At 35.8% G+C, this 20,851-nt stretch overlaps 1 protein-coding gene across 3 annotated transcripts in view; it reads right to left on the bottom strand.

Annotated features, from left to right (window-relative positions):
• calcrla (calcitonin receptor-like a) overlaps nucleotides 1–20,851 on the bottom strand; it is a 61,859-nt gene that overhangs the window by 12,040 nt on the left and 28,968 nt on the right. The window contains 5 exon segments of one of the 3 annotated variants that reach the window (NM_001441637.1): nucleotides 1–96; nucleotides 1,975–2,085; nucleotides 3,494–3,647; nucleotides 8,096–8,182; nucleotides 14,697–14,815. The exon segment at nucleotides 1–96 is cut by the window's left edge and continues 17 nt beyond it. In NM_001441637.1, coding sequence (NP_001428566.1) covers nucleotides 1–96; nucleotides 1,975–2,085; nucleotides 3,494–3,647; nucleotides 8,096–8,161 — 427 coding nt within the window. In that variant the 5' untranslated portion in view covers nucleotides 8,162–8,182; nucleotides 14,697–14,815. 3 annotated transcript variants of the gene reach the window in all.

The following is a 20,851-nucleotide window of genomic DNA, read 5'->3' on the forward strand; positions in this document are numbered from 1 at the left end:
TGTGCAGATTACATCTGGTGAAGTTTGTCCATGTGCGGTTACTTTCAGGATGCAAGAACCACTGCCCACTTTCTGTACATATTTTGGTGACCATTTCTGCAAAGAAACAGAAGTAAAACAAGCTGTTACTTGATAAGACTTTTCGCTATTGGCTTCTCTCTGGATATGCCATAATCTTTTTAACTTATATATTTGATCCATTTGATCATTCATCCATCCATCCATCCATCCAAATATATATTATCCATCCATCCATCCATCCATTTGTTTAAACAAATCATCCACCTATCCCTCTAAATGTATATTATACATCCATCCATCCATATAACATTCATCCTTCCATCCATATTAATTTATAGATGAATATATCATCCATCCATCCATTCAACTGTATATCCATCCGTCCATTTTTTCATCCATCCAAATGTATATCATTAATCCATTCTTCCATCCCTATAACATTCATCCATCCATCCATCCATCCATCCATCCATCCATCCATCCATCCATCTATCCATCCAACTGTCATCCATCCATTTATTTAAACCTATATAATATTTAAACATTTATCCATCTAAATGTATATCATCCATCCATCTATACATCATCCATCCATCCATCCATCCCTCTATATAACATTCATCCTTCCATGCATACATATTTATCCATTGATATATAATCCATCCATCCGTCCATCCATCTATTTAAATGTACTGAAAATCATCCATCCATATATCCATCCATCCATCCATCCTCCATCCATCCATCCGTCTATCCAAATGCATATAATAAATCCATCTATCCATCAATTTGTCTATCCATCCATCCATATTCATTTTTCCATCCATACATATTCATTTATCCATGGATATGTCTGTCCATCTATTTAAACAAATCATCCATCCATCCATATAACATTCACCCTTCCATGCATAAATATTCATTTATCCAAGGATACATCATCCATCTATCCATGCATCCATCCATCCAACGGTTTTGTGTATCATCCATCCAGATATCCATCCATCCAAATGTATATAATTAATCTAACTATCCATCCATCCGCCCATCCATCCATCCATCCATCCATCCATATAACATTCATTCTTCCAACCATACTTATCCATTGAAAATGTCCGTCCATCCATTAATTTAAACAAATCATCTATTTATCCATCTAAATGTATATCATCCATCTGTCCATCTGTCCGTCCATCTATCCATCCATCCATCCATCCATCCATCCAGCCAACCATCCTTCCATCTATATAACATTCATGCTTCCATGCATACATATTCATTTATATATCCATGGATATATATCATCCATCTGTCCATCCATCCATCAAACATATATCATCTGTCCATACATTCAAACACATCAACCAACCACCCATGCATCCAAACATATACTGTATCATCCATCCATCCAAACATATATCATCTATATATCCATCCATCCATCCAAACATATATCATCCATCCATCCAAATCTATACCATCCATCTTGCCATGCAGATCCATTATCTATTTTTGTGTTAGGCTTTATATTAATATTAACATAAAATATTTAAACAACACTTTATAAATAATATAAATAAATAATTAAACAACACTCACTAACTAAAAATTAGAGCATTATGTGCACTAATAATATATTATCACCATTTTTCTAAGCACTTTTTAAATTTTACTTTATAAATTATTCAAATCATAACTCTACTGCTAAATCAGCGGTACCTGAAAAATGTCTTTAATATTGAATATAAAATCTTCCACTTATCTCTCTTCAGAGCAGAAAGTGTGTTATAAAAATTTTAATAGCCTTTTTTGCCTCTGATTTCTGCATGATTTGACAGTGGAGGGTAATAGAGTGGAAAAAAATGAGAACACGTACGATGGAATAAGTGTATTAAGCTGTGCAGAAAGCCCGCAGACTGAACCTTGTACAGGTGAAAGCAACCTAATATTAACCTGTAGGGTCAAAATCCTGGAAATAGTCAGGACAGTGTTGCTCAGAGGTGATGCCTGCCTCAGTGTCATCCCAACACAACCATCCATCCCACGTCCTGTTACACACCGGGCCTGTAAACATGGAAATAACCCAAAACATGTATTGGTTTCGATGGAAACTGAGAAACATCCTCTTATTTTCATCATCACTATTCTTAGTTCAAACTGTTTCAAAAGCCCAATCCCACATGTGCTATTTATGTGCTGCAGACTACGGAGAAAGTTCTAAATCAGTCATTGGGCTTCATTTAGGATGCCAAGTAGGAAGCACACTAGGTTTTGGAACTGAGGTGATTTCTCACCGCTGTCCTGCAGAATACACTCTTCCTAACAATATGAGTCACCTGAGGCTTTATGTGTTCTTGCTGTGCTAATTAGACAGAATGACAAAAACTAATATGTCTCCGTTTGCAGTGGTATACACTTTTTTTTGTCAGGCTTATTAAAAAAATACATTGAATTATAAATGTTATACAGGGCGATGCATTGGCGCAGTGCTGTCGCCTCACAGCAAGAAGGTTGCCGGGTCGCTGGTTCGAGCCTCGGCTCAGTTGGCGTTTCTGTGTGGAGTTTGCCTGTTCTCCCTGCGTTCGTGTGGGTTTCCTCCGTGTGCTCCGGTTTCCCCCACAGTCCAAAGACATGCGGTACAAGTGAATTGGGTAGGCTAAATTGTCCGTAGTGTACGAGTGTGTGTGGGTGTTTCCCAGAGATGGGTTGTGGCTGGAAGGGCATCCGCTGCGTATAAACGTGCTGGATAAGTTGGCAGTTCATTCCGCTGTGGCGACCCCGGATTAATAATAAAGGGACTAAGTCAACAAGAAAATGAATGAATGAATGAATGAATGACAAAATGTTTCTGGCCACTTTAATAGGTACACCTTACTAGTACTGGATTGGACCCCCTTTTGCCTTCAGAACTGCTTTAATCCTTCGTGGCATAGATTCTACAAGGTACTGTAAATATTCCTGAGAAGTTTTGGTCCAAATTGACATGACTGCATCACGCAGTTACTGCAGATTTGTCTGCACATACACAGTTCGGCTGCACATCCATGATGCGATTCTCAGCTGCATGCGATCCCAGTAGTTCAGCAGTTTCTGAAAAACTCAGACTAGCCCGACTGACACCTACAACCATGCCACGTTTAATGTCACTTAAATCACCTTTCTTCCCCATTCTGATGCTCAATTTGAGCTGCAGCAGATCATCTTGACCATGTCTACATGCCTAAATGCTTTGAGTTGCTGTAGTGTGATTGACAGATCGGAAATTTGCGTTAACGAGCACCTAATACCTAATTGTACCTAATAAAGTGGCAAGTGAGAGTATATTATCCTGGATTGAAGTGTCTTTGTAATTTCTCCCTAAATCTAATTGCAGAATGAATGTTTGTAAAGTGAAGCATTTTAACATTAAGAATATATGCAGGATATGGGATTATGTCTTGATATCTATCTTGTACTAATGTGTTGTGTCTACCTCTTCTGTCTTGACTGTTGTCCTTCATGATCTTCTGATAGCACTCAAATTGAGCTGTCACAATCTTGTTTCTGGTGACACCGATGTCATGGTACACATTCTGAGGATGTTGTTGCTGGCTTTCGTTCACCTCAGGACTGGCTAGAACAATGAACTGCAAACAAGAGAGATGAGTAAAGGCATAGTTCACCAAAAATATAAAAATTCTGTCATCATTTGTACCTGTTTGAGTTTTTTTATTGTGTTGAACACAAACAAGATATGTTAAAGAATCTAATTTGCACGGCTGTTTGGAATACTCGATTCTGATTGGTCAGTCGTGACATTCCAAGGTATGTTATCCTGAGAAAACAACTGCTAAAATAACTCAGGCTTATCTGGGAACTTCAAATCTTCTTGATTGTCAGTGAATACGTTCAAATTTATATACTTACATCTAAATTTATAAGAGTCTGCTTATCTTTTCGATTCTACTTTTGTTTTTTGTTTCTTTGAGCGTCGTGATTTTGACAGTTTGGTGCCATCTTGTAAATATATAACACACAGGTCAGTGTATGCTTAACTCAGCAATTTTGTTTCTGTTAGCTTTGCGGTTTTGACTGTTTGGTGCCATCTTGTGAATATATAACACACAGGTAAGTGTATGGTTTATTCAGCAAGTTGCGTTTTTTTGAGCATTGTGATTTTGACTGTTTGGTGCCATCTTGTGACTGAATAATGCACAAGTTAGTGTATACTCCATCAGCTGTTTTATTTTCTGTCAGCTTTGGGTTTAATTAAAGAATTAATAAAATTTACAGCTCAGAACAATGATTTGTATATACTTTTTATGATTTGTGTGCAAGTAGCCATGTAATATAAGGGGTAATGTACATCCAGGATGGTTGTTTTTACAGTATAAAGCCAGGCTTTATTGTGAGATAACAACCTTCTGAATGGACTTTATCCCTAACTCAAAAGTCCATTGACTACCATAGGATGTATTTTGTTCCTATTATCTACTACTAATGTCAATAGCTGCTCATTTCCAACGTTCTTCAGAAGATCTTTTTTGCATTCTACAGAAGACATTCATAAAAGTTTAGAACAACTTGACTGTGAGGATTTTTTTTTTTGATCTATTGCTTTAAAAGAAAGTGAAGTAGTTTCACAGGCAAACTTTAATCAAATTTTATTTTATTAGATGTACTATAGGAGACAATATATAATGTCCAATTATATATATTAGGGATGTCCAGATACGATCATCATTAATCGACCCCGATCACACAGTTTCAGAGTTGATTGGAATCGGACGTTAGCTACCGATCAGGACTGTATTTGTATATATGTATGTATATATATATTCTCATTATTTTTTTAACACTTCTGTAGTTATGCAGTGGCCCAGAGTTGGACTTTTTACTTGACTTCACACAGAAACTGCAACACGTGCGGCATGACATTACTTTGTTGCAAAGACCCTATTGGTTAAATGCTGGCAAAGTACAACACGGAAGCAGCTTGAAGCTGAAAGCACGAGTATGTCTGCGGTCTGGAGAAGTTATAAAGCTAATGACGACAACATTGCAACATTGTGAGATGTAAACTTGGCATGGCCAGAGGTGGAAAGCAAAAGGCTATATTTAACACAACAAACCCGATAAGAAACTTCAAAAGCAAAAACAGAACCTTGATTTTGAAATGCCGTATTTCCACTATTTCACGGAGAAAGCTCTGCCAGCCTTATTGTAAGAGGATTTTTGACAAATTACTTGTCCTGTTATAAAATGTACCCTATCTTTCGTTCACCACAGACATATGGAGTTCAACCGTCGCTCTCATGTCTCTACTAAGACTTTATGTATTATAGAAATATCGGATCTGGTTTCGGTATCGGTAGATACTTGAAATCAAATGACTTAGACTCAGACTAAAGGGCAAAAAAAAATGATCGGGACATCCCTAATATATATCCTAATATATAATGTTTGTGTTATGATTAAGAAGATTTATCCTACAGTATTTATAACAGTATCACAGTAAAACATCTTTAGTCGAAGAATTGCACATATAGTCATTTGAAAGTACAGTTTTTTCTTGAGCAGCTCCTTCAGTTACATATAATGTACCATTATGAGACATTTAAATAAAAACACATTTATGTTTACATCAAAAACATTACCTAATTATGTAATAAAGGGTTGCAAGCCAAATACAGGCCAGAAATTCGGTAGAATTTGACCACTTTAAGGTCCATCGTCCATACAAGTTAATGCTTTTTAAAGAGTTTTAATTAAGTGCCTGAAATGAAATAACAATAAAGTTAAATCTAGAGGTGTTTTTTAAATACTTTTAGATATCATAAAAAAGACAGGCAGATGGCTAAATGACACAACAAAGTTTGTCGATGTAATTAAAATCATCACAAAAAAAAACAGGAAAACCCATTGACATTGTACAGCCTCATAATGTTCATTATTAAAGCATCATTATTGCTCTTACACACTATTCTAACTTTACTTAAAAGTTGCTACGTACTATCTAATCTGATATCTCCTCATCAAATCTAATCTTCTATTGTATTTTACTTAAGCAGCTCTTAAGTTTCAGACAATGTCCCATAATGAGACCATTACCCAATATTGTAATAGACTGCTACAGGGATTCTGTCCACATTTTAATTCATATAAAATACATTAGTAGTTATACCACTTTGCAAGAGTTCTGCAGCTTTTAAAGTGCTAGCAAGTAGCTAAATGGGACTTCAGAAGTTGCTGGTGAGATTGAGATATAGAAACATTGTTTAGCTTTCATTCAAGGTAATTTCTGGGTTGACCTACTGTATGTGAATATGTGTCACACATTATTTTAAACTACCATTAATGCTATTAACAAACTATCAACCCAGAATTTAGCCTAATAAAATAAAAAAAATTGCTGCTTGTTAATAGTAAAGTAGTAGTTGGGTTTTGGTATTGGGTAGGATTAGTGATTTAGAATGCGATCATACTTTATAAGTACTAATAAAAATCCAGTATCTTAATAATAAGGTAATAAGTTGTTAATAGTGTGAATTGGTACTTAAACTAAAATGATACCAAAATATAAGAGTTGCATCTATATTTTGAAGTTAGACGGAAACGCCAGCTTTGCTAACATGCATTAAAATGCTTGATCAATGCACATATAATGTAAAGAACTGAACCATGTAATAATGATTACTGCATCATCAGCAAAAGATCATTAATAACAACAATAATGCATAATGCATTTATTTCCTGTAACATATAAATCTGCATCAATAGTTAATGTATGTTAGTTACCACAATAGTCTACTTCCAGTTGTTTGCTTTAGTTAAAGTGCCCCTATTATGGGTTTTTAAAAATGATCTTCCATGCAGTGTGCAACACAGCTCTAAGGCCCCGTTTACACTGCCAGTTAAATGTGACCCAACTCTGATTTATTTATTTTTTTGCTCATGTGTGAAAGTTCGGATCTGTTCTGTGACTGTGAAAACACGAAAAAAACAAACAAACATGCATTTGGATATTTAGATAAATCAGATATAAATCAGACATGTGACAATGTGACTGTCATGTAAACAGCCAGATCGGATTTATTACAGGCATTCCGTTTTTATTATTAAACTTAAACCACGTAGAAAACGTGACACGTGCTGCTTTCTTCACGGATTTAAATGTGTTTGGGAGCTCGCGATCCTCTGCCGTTTGTCATTGCTTTGGCCACCGTTAGCTGTTCCTACACACGTGTGGCAGTCAAGTTTAAAAAATAGTTTAAACAATATTGTTGTTTTTATTTGTGGTTAAGATTAGCGCAGTATGCTGGTGGTTAACTGCATTGCTTTAATGCACTCCTGCATTGGGCTCACGCATACATACTGCACTCTGGCTACTTCAACAATGTTGATGAGCCATGGTGGGCGTTTCTCTTTCTCTCAACAGACCAATCAGTGCAGATTAGCATCTCTCTAAGGAGGGGTTTGGGAAATGAATCGCTGAACAAATCATATAGGAGTCGTTTGGATAATTAGGTAAAAAAAAAAACATATTATAAGACAAAAAAAATGTGTTTTTTGACCTTGCATGCATATCAGCCTGTTGTTGGAGACCCCCAAAACCAAAATTTGACCTTTTTATGCATAATAGGGGCATTTTAGTGATTAACTAATGATTAGCAAAATTGTGGTTTGACTTCACTTGATGCACAGGACTGTTAACTAAATGTTAAGTAATACGTCATTGGGGTTATGGTTAGTTAGTTAGTGCTGCAATTCATTAGTGAATAATTAAACCAGTCAACTGGCAGTTGAAATGCATGGCTTCGACCGGCTTTGGTAATTAACACATGCGTTTGCTATTATTCTGTTATATATGTTATTAGGGAATTACGATACATTTAACTACTAACAGTTTATACATTACTTGATCAATCCTATAGAACAAGCATTACTTGTTGATGCAGTAATTATTAATATATGATTTAATTATCTCATAATTATCTGTGCATTAGTTAAGTGTTATTTAAAGCATATTTTTGCCGTTGTATTATATAATGTTACCCAGAAATCTCTCTGAAAAATGTGGCAAATAATCTTTCACCTCAGTGACAGATCCCAGTAGAAAAAGACAAATCGTCCAGCAGCTCGCTGTCATCTTCTTTGGCATTTCCAATGACCCACTATCGATCTGCAAGGAAGGTAACATCAATGAAACACTGTGAACATTTCTAAGGGCTCTTATGCTGTTATTGACACAAACAGAAGTGCTTGTCTCCTTCTCCGTTACTGCAACATTCTTGCCATCCATATATATATATATATATTTATATATATATATGTGTGTGTGTGTGTTGTGTGTGTGTGTGTGTGTGTGTGTGTGTGTGTGTGTGTGTGTGTGTGTGTGTGTGTGTGTGTGTGTGTGTGTTTGTGTGTGTGTGTGTGTGTGTGTGTGTGTGTGTGTGTGTGTGTGTGTGTGTGTGTGTACATATATATATATATACACACCAACACATTGTGAACACAGCCAATATGTTAATTTCTCAGCCCTACATGGATGGAAGGGTTATTTTTCACAGTTTGTCAGGTCAAGCACGCACTTTAACCTAGATTATGTTACTTTAAATCCCAAAGGTGAATAATGGTTTAATAAGAACACACTCTCACAATACACTTTTCTATTGCGAAAAAGTGTAGCCAATGGGGAGAAAAGTTCCCTGAAATTACCAAATAATGTCCCTTGACTACTTAAATGGAAGGTATAACATCTCCTCAGGTCTGTTTGGACTTGCGCTTCTCGTATTGGGTCACACTCTTGCAGGAGTATGGGGAAAGCAAATGGGGGTATTGCAGATTAGAAACAGATGCTGAAAACCAGTCGTAATGTTACCCACAATGCAGCATATCATGAAACAACACTGGCAGATCCCGAGGACCATTGCTTGTAGCTGCGTCACTGGCTGTAACTGAAATTATAGTGTTTACCTTTCCATTTGAGGGAATAAACATGCAGGTTAAAGCCTGTGTGAGCTATTCTGAAGGCTGTCCTCTACTGATAGCCACAGCACTTTATCTTCTGTTGATTTCTGCACTTGAACAAACAGCAGTTTTTCCCCTCACCAATGCAGCCTCTGAGTACAAACACATGGGTGGAAACTGGATGCTTGTTATGGTCATTTTAACTGCTTGAGCTTGACACAGATAAATCAGCTAAATGCTCAGGGGATGAGGCGAGATGAAGCAAGTTCAGTTTTTTTTTTTTTTTATAATACTGTTTTGCACCATAGCTCTTTTTAAAATGCTGTGTCAACATAAAAAGCTGAATACAACAATATACATAATGCTTTAGGAATTAAACAATCTGTAATGTTACAGGTTCGCGTCCTGGCTGGACCAGTTGGCATTTCTGTGTAGAGTTTGCTTGTACTCCCCTTGTTTACCTGGGTTTCCTCCGGGTGCTCCGGTTTCCCCCACAGTACAAAGACATGCGCTATAGGTCAGTTGAATAAACTAACTTGGCCATAGTGTATGTGTGTGAATGAGTATTACACCTGGCTCAGGGATGTAACATAATAAGGGAGACAACAAGGAGAAGTATAATCAAAAAGAATATTTATTTAATTCAATTTAAATTATATAATCAAAATATCAGTATGTTCAATCAGTGTGAAATGCAGTGTGAAATGCAAACGTATGGATGCGGTAAATGTTGTCAGTAATAGTGTATGGATGCGAAACAAAGCATAATGGCCAAATAGGAGCGCGGCTTTGGCTAACTGCCAAGTGAATGGACAGCGGCCCCGACAAACTCTCTGCCGGGGTTTAAATAAGGGCGCTGACCAGCATCAGGTGCGCTGAAGACACGCCCCCAATCTAGAATCAAAATCAAACACACAAACAAAACAACGCAGTCCTAACAATGAGTGTGTATGGATGTTTCACAGTACTGGGTTGCAGCTTGATTCGTTACTCTGTGGCGACCCCTGAAAAATAAGGGACTAAGCCGAATAAAGGGAATGAACAATCTTTAATGCTACAAAATGCCACAATAACAATCAAATGGCCTAGTTAAATCTCAATTATATGTATTTGATGCCAATTACTGTGTCAATCATCAGTGAAACCAGATAACTCAGTTAGCCATGCCCATCCCTACAGGAAATGTAACCTGATGATGAATAAACCTAATTCAGAAAATGTTCCTAAATAATTTACAGATAATTAGATTGCAATGGTGGATCATAAAACAACACTTTCTGTCACATGTGAGAGTTCTTGAATGCTAGTAAAGAACTGAAATGCATCAGTACTAAAAGTGTATGCTTTCAAGCTAGTCTATAACTGACAAGGGCTTTTCGGGATGAAATAAAAATTTATTCTGTATGTTTAGTTGGAGTCAGAATTATTAGCCACCGTGTTTATTTTTTCCCCAATTTCTGTTAAACAAAGAGTAGATTTTTTTCAACGCATTTCTAAACATAATAGTTTTAATAACTCATTTATAATAACTGATTTATTTTATCCTTGCCATGATGACAGTAAATAATATTTGACTGGATATTTTTAAAGACACTTCTATACAACTTATTGACATTTAAAGGCTTAATTAGGTTAACTAGGCAGGATAGGGTAAATTGGCAATTTATTGTATAATGATGATTTGTTCTGTAGACCATCAAAAATAAATAAATAAATAAATGGAAAAAAAAAAGTATATTAAATATAATAACCTTCTATCCCTCCACAAAATGACTTTTCTTCATTTCTGGTCTCATGGAATGCCTTTTGGGAGCGGGTTTCAGGACGTGTTTAATTTTTGCTCTGTCGTCATCCATTCATTAATCTTCTTTCATTTTGTTACACTAGCAACCCCCATTTTGTTTCAGGACCATTTCAAGCACATGTACATCACGGTAAAGGAAAAAAGCACAATCTTATCTTCCGTGTCATATCGACTTTGACACTGGGTCATTACCAACAGTGAAATTGAGCATTTGTTACAAAGTACACATTATGTGAACACATGTTTTTACATTGTACTTATGCATGATTAAATACCTGCATGTAATTACATTTGTAATCATTTCTGTAATTACACTATTGACTATCCCTTAAACATTAACCCACCCTTAAACCTACCCATACAACAAAACTTGTTGCTAACCCTACTTTTATCCCATCAAGAGCATCAGAAGTGTTCTGCAGCACATTATGAACACAGTAAGTACAATGTATTTATTTTTTGATACAAGAACATATATAATTAGGGCCACCTAATGTAAAGTGGGACCAAACAATCTTCTCTGTGTTAAACATCACTTGGGAAAGATTTTAAAAATAATAAAAATTCCGGGTCCACTTTGTATTATGTGGTCACAACTACGTACTTACAAAAAAATAAAAATACAATGTACTTGCTGTGTTTATAACGTATATAACTAAGGGCAGCACAATATATTGTTACAGCATCAATATTGGAGTGTGCACATACACAATAGTCACAATGCAGGATATAAAATGTTGACCCTGAATCATAGTTGATCAGGAGGTGATTTGTATTGTCACTGCTAAGTTTAACCATAATAGTGAGTTTTTGTCTTGTTTAGTCTAAACATCTACTAAAGCAAAAATACGATTATTTTACTTATCCCTTTGGCAGATAATTGTGCTTGTTTTAAGGAAAAAGTTTGACATTTCTTATAAAGGTGAAAACAAAACAATATTTTTACTTCATACTATAATTTTTAGATATTTGGACTAAAAACAAGACAAAGCAAAGATTAAATTGCATTTTTATTGCATTTTGATTGTTTAATTTTGGTTCCTTATTACTGTTAGTCTTTAAATAGTGCTATTGAAACATCTAGTGAAACTATTTTTACTGTATCACAATATTTATCACAGAAAAATAAAACATCACAATATCAGATTTTTTCAATATCGTGCAGCCCTATATTTAACACTTCTGGGGTAGGGAGAGGTTTGGTGGTATGGGTAGGTATAAATCCTGGTTTATACTCAATGTGTCCACTAGTTCACTTGAGTGCATGCGGCGAATGTGATGTCATCCCGGTGGTTCGTTTGGGTGCGCTGGACATGATTTGAAGACCAGGGCGAACAAGGCGTGCGGCGCCGCAACTGAGTTGAATATGAAACACTTTGAAGACATTTTGTCTGAAACAGTACGCCTGTACAGACATCTTTATGATCCGTGATCATAGAGATAACCAGATGGTCAATAATTCTTGGCTAGAAATTGCAACTGCCTTGGGAAAGGAGGAAAGTTTTTGTTAAAAGGTTCGGAAAAAAAGGAATAAGTTTGTTCAAGCCAAAAAAGGCCATGGCAAAAGTAAAGACACGCAATTACAGAATGTTTTTCCACTATTCATAGGTTTTACACTGATGTTTATATTACAATTTTGAATTTAAAACAGTTCAATAGTTACAAAACTATGATTAAGGAACAAATTATTTCGCTGATAACTGGAAAGGAATATTTCAACCTTTTGCTTTACATTATACTGATGCCCTGTTTCTCTAGGCTTTGTTGGTGACAATGGTCAGGAATGTTGGACCATTATTGCCCTTTTAGTATAAGTAGAGGACAGAAACTAACCAGACAGTAATGTGTGAATTGTGGAGTGGGCTAAATCTGAAAAACAAAAACATCTGTATTTTTTAGTAAGTGTACTTTTTTTGCTTTTATTCTTGCCATAATAAAATATATATTTGTAAAGCAACCCATGTTCTGTTGTCAAAAATATTTTAATAAACTTTAATAAATAGAACTGTCCGAGATATGAACAAAAGCAAGTAATGCATCAAATTTTGATAAAAAAATCTTGAGTGATTATAAAAATCCTTATAATCATAAAAATAAATTATAAAAACAATAAAAATAATTAGTTTAAAAATCTTGAACGATATCAGTTCCTACTTCTGTTTATCCGTCTGACTTTACAGTCAGTTTCTTTCTACTACCCCCTGTCGCTTTAAAGAATATCACAACGGACGCAGCAAGTATAAAAGCTTAATTTGTTTCGTGAGGTGCACCCCCTGTTGGCAGAGGTATGCGATGCGGCACCAGGTGAATGTATAAGTTCAGCTTTAGGGTGGGTTAAGGTGTAAGGGATGGTCAAGTGTAATCCTAAATGTACTCACAGAAATAATTACAGATGGTAACTACATGCAGGAATTTAATCAAGCAAAAGTACAATTTAAAAACATGTTTTAACACAATAAGTAGATTGTAATAAATTACTGTTTTCAGTGTAATACATATTAACTAGCCTTCATAGTAGAATATTAAGGAGAGGCAACAAGCAGGAGAGACTTGTTTTGGCTAAAAAACTACAAGAATGGACATTAGATCCGTGGAAATGTGTTTTGATCTGATGAGTCCAAATTTAAGATCTTTGGTTCCAACCACCATGTCTTTGTGCGACGAAGAAAAGGTGAGCGGATGGACTCTACATGCCTGGTTCCCAACATGAAGCATGGAGGAGGAGGTGTGATGGTGTGGGTGTACTTTACTGGTTACTCTGTTGGGGATTTATTCAAAATTGAAGGCATACTTAACCAGTAAAGGCTACCACAGCATCTTGCAGTGGCATGCTATTCCATCCGGTTTGTGTTTAGTTGTACCATCATTTAATTTAAAGCCTGCAACCGTATTTGCTATAGTTTCAGCAGATGATTTTGCTAAATTAGATTAGTTATAAATTAGTTTTAAAATCTGTACCAAGTTGATACACATCTACATATGCGTAGATATCTGTTATAATAACTCATTTGTCTTGCTTGTTTATCACAGCGGGCTCCATACGTACTCTAAATGGCTGTAGGACTGACACTGCATTAGATGCGTTCCTAACTTTGTCTCTGGTCTAAATACATTTGTGTGGTGGCCACTGAACAAGTTAAATGATTCTCCTTCTGAATCTCTTCATGTGCCACATCAAGTGGAAAACAAATGAGAACGAGTAAGATATAATGGAGGGCTAAGAGCACAACACACACACACACACACACACAAACGCACACTCCTCTGAGTAATGACCAATCGGCTCCATCCTTACTCTTCCAAACGGAAATCCAATAACGCTTCCTTTAATAACACTTGTTGGGGCCATTATTCTTAAGCCAAAATGACAGCATTTCTTGCTAACATGCAGGCTGATGAATGGCTGTTGTGTGAGCTTGTGTGTTGCCTTATTGCACTTGAAATCAATAGACAATGAGGTCACTTGGCTGGTCAGCCAATCTCCTTTAATACCTCATTGGGTAATATATAAGACTTTGACATGAGTGGTTCATTATGAAGCAGATTGTGCATCATGCATTTATTGATCATGTCACTTTTATTTATATTCAAAACTCTATAGATGCTAGTCAAATAACAGTCCTCCAGGTTATTTAGTCCAACATGATAAGATAATATAAACTGTAATTAATACTTACAATTTTAAGTGAAGTTTTTAAACTAATTTCGAGAGGAGCACGTGATATAATTGACTGCAGCTGGCCACCTATCTACACTCATTAGTTAGCCAATCAGATCTATCCTAACTCACTATAAGTAGCCTAGCTAGATATTACTCCCTTATCTTCGTTTTCCGAAGAAACCCCCTATCCATCCCCTTTCTCCTACTTTTCTCCTTTACAAAAAAGGGGAGCTCTCAAGAACCACCTGATCTCGTACTCACCTCACATGCTCTATGGACCTGGTGGGAGCCCTGGGCTCAACTATCTCCGAGCTCAGGGTTCTCTCCCGGGACAGCATGCCAAACCTGCTTAGTTGTCAAGCAATGTCTAAGTGTGAACTCTTGAAACACACAAACAAAAAGGGGGCAAAATTAGCCCTCTGTGTGAATTTTATTTCTTTTTAAAAATATTTCCTAGAGATGTTTAAAAGAGCAAGTCATATTTATTTTAGTTTGGCTGAAATAAAAGTGTGTGTGTTTTTTTTTTTCATTAAAAATGTATTATCATATGCATTTGTTTGTATGGCAAAACATGTCTTTTTTACCAAGAAGGTCAATACAGATTCCAAAGGCAGATCATGATAAGATCAGGGTCTAATTAATATGTGTGAGGACTTTGAGGATTTTATGATGTGGTCACATGTTAATTAGTCAGTTTGAATGTCTCAGCATTTGCACTTTAGTCACATGGTCAAGGAAGATACAAAATAGGTGGTAAACTTTGCTCTGGTCTCTTTTCCTGTCCTGTGCTTTTCCTGCTTTCCAGTCCATCTTCTCTGACTCCACAGCTATCAGGATCTCTTTGAGGTCTACTATCTGTTGTTTGTCTCTCTCTCTCCCTCCTCTGTCTCTCTCCCTCTCCCTCTCTTAGGTAACTTTATTTTACATTTAAGGTGGGTACAGTTAATATCATATGGTTTTATTATTTCTTGTTTTATCCTTTTATACAATTATTTTGTAACTATTCAGTTGTAACCATAGAGAACCATTGTCATTAAGTTATCTAATTGTCAAGTATTTGTGAATTACTTTTGATTAAACATCCACTGTTTCCCAGAGATGGGTTGCAGGTGGAAGCGCATCTGCTGCGTAAAAACATGTTCTGGATAAGTTGGCAGTTCATTCCGCTGTGGCGACCCTAGAATAATAGAGGGACTGAGACGAAAAAAAAGTGAATGAATGAATAAACATCCACACTTAATTGCTCCATATCACAATACAACACAATCACATAATATCAACCACATTTGTAGCAATGATAACTGCCCTTATTTCCAATTTTGGTATAAAATTTCACCATTATTCTGATAACTTTTTAGTCATTCAGCAAAACTACAGTTTAAACAGCTGCAGTTAAAAACCCATTTTTTACACCTACAAATATTATATATATTTAATTTAGGTCAATATTATTATCCACCGTAAGCTTTTTTTTTTTTTTTTTTTTTATAACAAAACTGTTGTCTATTAGAATGTTTACATGGACACCATTAATATGTTTTAATGCTAATAAGACAATACTCTGACTAAGAGTCTACCATGTAAACAGTGATTTTTGTATTGCCTTAATCTGACTAAAGTCATAATCAAACTAAACAAAAATTGGATGGAGACGCGGAGTATGCCGATTTTAGCCACATTATTGAAGTGCAATACAGACATGTAAACATCTTTACTGTAATCACACTATACCGTTGTGTAAGATTTTCGCCAGGATAGTCTATTCCAGGGCTTAATTTGTGCCGAAAAAGGCCGGATCCAGTTCCAGCACCTTTGAAATCTAATCCAGCACCTCATTTTACCAGTCCCCCTCCTCAAACGCACTCTACACTTTCTTCCATGCCTCCCCAACCCTATTTATTTTCCCCCACAACAAACCAACGCTCATGCTGTATCCGTTACCCTGATCTGTTCCGGGACCTCGCAATTTACAAATCAAGCACGGGTCTATACACACGCTAGACACTATTCTCTTCACCTACCAAGTCAGTGAAGGACCACAGACACATGCATTGCGAAATGCAGAGGTTTTTTTCCCATATGGCATGCAGCATCAAATTACATTAAAACAACACTCTTTCAGCAGTTCATACTCGCATCCAATATCTCATTTGTCAAGGTGGGGATGCATGAAATGTTTCTGAATGAAAATGAAAGTGCCAAACCGCAGTTAAAGTCAACAAATTAAAAATTAAACACCCGAAATTACATGAAACTCAGGAGAAAATGCAGACAGCCCGGTGACACAATAAAGTCAATCGAATTTGCTATAACGTGTAAAACGGCATCATGAAAAGAACATTCAAAAAGCAACTCATGTAAACACCTTAATCTTATTATTGTCTTATTCAGATTAAGTCGCATAATTTGATTAGTGTTGCCCATGTAAACTTAGTCATTGACATAATTTATTAAGTCTAATTAAGCCTAATTAATTGAACTTCTCATGTTAACCTAATAACAAAGTTAAGCCTTTTAATTGCACTTCAAGCTGAATAGTAATATCTTGCAAATATTATTAAAATATTATGTACTGTCTCCATGGCAAGACAAATTAAATCAGTTATTATAAATTCATTATTTAAACTATTATGTTTAAAAACATTGTCAATTAAAGAGCACTTGGGAATTTCGTTTTTAAATAATTGAAATTTAATAGTAGGAGGGCTAGAAAATTCTGACTTTATTTAGGGATTTCTGACTGTATTTAAGGATGCCTTAAATTTATTTAAATGAATGTAAATTTTCTACCTTACAATATTTAACACTTTTATTGGATTGGGTTATGATTTATTAGAAAAATCCTATAGATATTCTGATTTAAGTATTAAAACATTAAGTACCTCAACAATTTTAACACTGACAATAAGAAATATTTCAATGATTTCTGCAGAATCATGAATTTGAAGTCTGGAGTAGTTATGAAAATTACAAATTACACTACTAATTAAACATATTTGTGATTAAATATATCCCTTAGAGAGCAAAATAAACTTTTTTTAGGAACATGAGCTAGTTTTTAAAAACCCCAAATCAAGACTGGAAGTGATTTAAAGAGTTTAAAGAATTTAAAGACTCTTTCGTTCATCTTATCTGCGCTATTGTTTTGCATCCAGTTGTAAACATCCTATAGTGACCAAAGGATGTTTGCTTGCTGTCCAAGTTCCTCCTGAGGTCTCACAATTGCCTTTTCCTATTTGTAGAAAAATTCCTACTCAATGTGATTGGTGGCGATTAGACTTATCGCTCAGCTAAAAAACATGCTCAACACAGACCCTTGAGCAAATTTAAATATGTCTGCAAACTATCTGAACTAATCTCATTTCCATTAGAGATGCTTTTATAAACAGTGCAACTGTGCACTCAAGATAAACACGTCTTTCAATATATTGAATTGAATTCCAAGAAAAGGGAAGTTTAGAACATTTTCAGAGATCTATCAGCGGATCATAGACATCACAGCTGTCAAGATACAGAAAGACAAAAAGTATAAAAAACTTGTATAAAAATAGCCTGCATGACTTGCGCTGTTTATACAGAGTCTTATGAAGTAATAATATAATATCCAGCCCTGTAAAAACCCTTCAGAATCCCTCCTTTTTTTAAACCTTAAATAACTGTTTTCAGCATTGATATTATTAGAACATTTCTTGAGCACTGTTGATCAAGTAAATGCACAGAAAATAACAGCCTATGGTTTGGGGCAGGTAATTTATTCTTGTTCAGCTCAGAATTTATTTTTATGCCTGACATCAAAGGTTTAAAGAAAAGTTTGTCAAATAATTGTATATTGCAAATGGAGTGCAAACATGTCCCTTAAAAAGTGTTAATTTATATATTATTTGCTATAGTTTTAACTAATACTTTATATTAGCTTTTGGATTGTTTTGTGTATAGTGATATATGTATATATTTATACAACTGTTCTTTCAGGTTCTCGAATCTAATTGGCTAATAGCCTAGAGATTTTAAAGTAATCAGCACTCTGACAGTCTTTTACCCTTGTGTATTACTTTGCCCAATACCAGTGACATCAAGAAGGCTAAACAACTCTCTACACAGTTTGACAAATATCGCAGCTGTTGGACAACATAATGGACACTTGAGGCTTATTTAGTTGGAAATGTAGTTGTTTAGATTGCAACTGTGCAGTTCATTGTTAGACTTTCTGAACTTTCAGCATGTTGGTGGCCGTCGGCCTGTCAGATTGCCCGTTGTGAGCACTCTTCTGACACCTAATTCAAAAGTATGGTGAGTGTCTTTATTTTAGTCTACTGTAAAATGTTATTTGTTTAAGCTATATCTAAATGCTTTTGGTTAAAGTCATCAGTTATTTACTCCAGAGCAAATAGATTTGACTGCAATGATAAGTTTAGCTTAATGCTGAATGAAAACTTGATTGTTATTCTTTTGACTGATTTACTTGTTTTCCCAGAGATGGGTTGCGGCTGGAAGGGCATCCGCTGCGTAAAAACTTGCTGGATAAGTTGCCGGTTCACTCCGCTGTGGTGACCCCGGATTAATGGGGGGACTAAGCCGACAAGAAAATGAATGAATGAATGATTTATTTGTCTTTATATTGTTGTTTGTTAAATGTTATTAATCAAAAAAATTCATTTCATATACATTGCAATAATATTTAATTTTAAAAAATTGTAGTACAAATTTTGTAGTAATTTAGCATAACTTGAGCAAAGAAGTTGATGTTACATTGTTCAGCCACAAGATATCGCCAGAGACCTAATAATAAGCCAGGGGATAAAAATGTTTTCTGAGTGTAAATTTAAAACGTAACTTGAGGAAATCATTATAGAACTGGTAAGTGACATTCTAAGTTGATTTCTCTCTTGTGTATTTTATATTTATATATTTATATTGCTTTTATGTCATAGTAATCTAGTAACTGCTTTGCTTTGACTATATCGGGGTTACATTTTTCCAGAGAAATACTAGGAGATCTGTGTAGACTGATGGCATTTCATGCCGTTCAGCCTTATAATCCTAAAATGTGAGCAAAATCACCTGTTTTGTCATCACGTAGATGCTACAATACTTTACATAATGCAGGAGAATCATTCATGCTATCTCTAAAGTGACGTTTGGAAAGTAGCAATGGTTTATTCAGTTCTGACGTCAGCTGCAGATGTGAATGAATGGTGGAAGAAAGAATTTTCTCAAACGAAAGGGTTTTGAGACTCTGTGTTTGATTTTCTTTTTTCTATACATGATTATGCAGTCAAACTGTTACATAAACACAATATCACACTCTTAGCAGTGCGATACGGCTGTATATTGTCACTGGTGAAACACTAATACCGAGTTCAGACTGCATGATTTTCAAAGTAGTCGTGTCACAGATGTTTTCACACTGGATGACTATCTGGGCTTGCGTTTCGCCGCTGCTTTGTTTACACTGCAAGATGGATCGGCGACAGGGACTTTCACATTGCATGACTTTACTATCGGAAGAATCGCCAACAACTTCGTCCAAACTACGTCTCACAGCCAAAAACATGTAGTATATCTTTTGTTATTAACTACATAATGAGAAAGAAGCTTTTAATGGGGTAGAACGTAAATGTTTGCTCACCTGGGTTTAAAGGGAATTTGCCATTTCTTAATAATAAACTAATTTCTTTCTGTATGAAACGTCAAACAGACATGGTTGCTCCTGAGTCCTGTCAAACCTCCACTAGTTTTTCCTCCATTTCGTGCGTCCAAATAAACCGAAAAAGAGCACTTTCAACTTCTCCCCCAGCCTCCTGCTGGCCTGCAGCAAGTATACACACACACACACACACACACACACACACACACACACACACGCACACACAAGTGAATGCTGCTCTCTCATTGGCTGTAGGCGATGGCTGATGTTATTTTCAGTCAAAACTCAATTGACACGGCATGATTTGAATCGCCGACAGCTCCAGATATTTAGCATGCCAAATATCTCACAGGCATCGGCGACTCATCGGCGATTCTGTCAGATTGCGTCTTTGAAAGTTCATACTGTGTGATTGTCACACACATGCACGAGCAGCGATTTGCCTGTGATTTCAGGCATTTGTCGGCGATTTCTCAAAACCTGTCGGCGAGCCAAAATCGGGGCTAAAATCACGCAGTCTGAACTAGGCATAAGGCACTCAGCCTGCGGCCTGAATTATTCGCTCCCCTATTTATTTTTTCCCCAATTTCTGTTTAACAGACAGAAGATTTTTAACACATTTCTAAACATAATAGTTTTAATTACTCATATCTAATAACTGATTTATTTTATCTTTGCCATTAGGACACTTCTATACAGCTTAGTGTGACATTTAAAGGCTTAGCCAGGTTAATTAGGTTATATTATTAGGTTATATTATAATATGTAG

This window comes from Danio rerio, chromosome 9 (assembly GCF_052040795.2).
Source record: "Danio rerio strain M-AB ecotype USA chromosome 9, GRCz13ab, whole genome shotgun sequence".
Taxonomy (NCBI): Eukaryota; Metazoa; Chordata; class Actinopteri; order Cypriniformes; family Danionidae; genus Danio; species Danio rerio.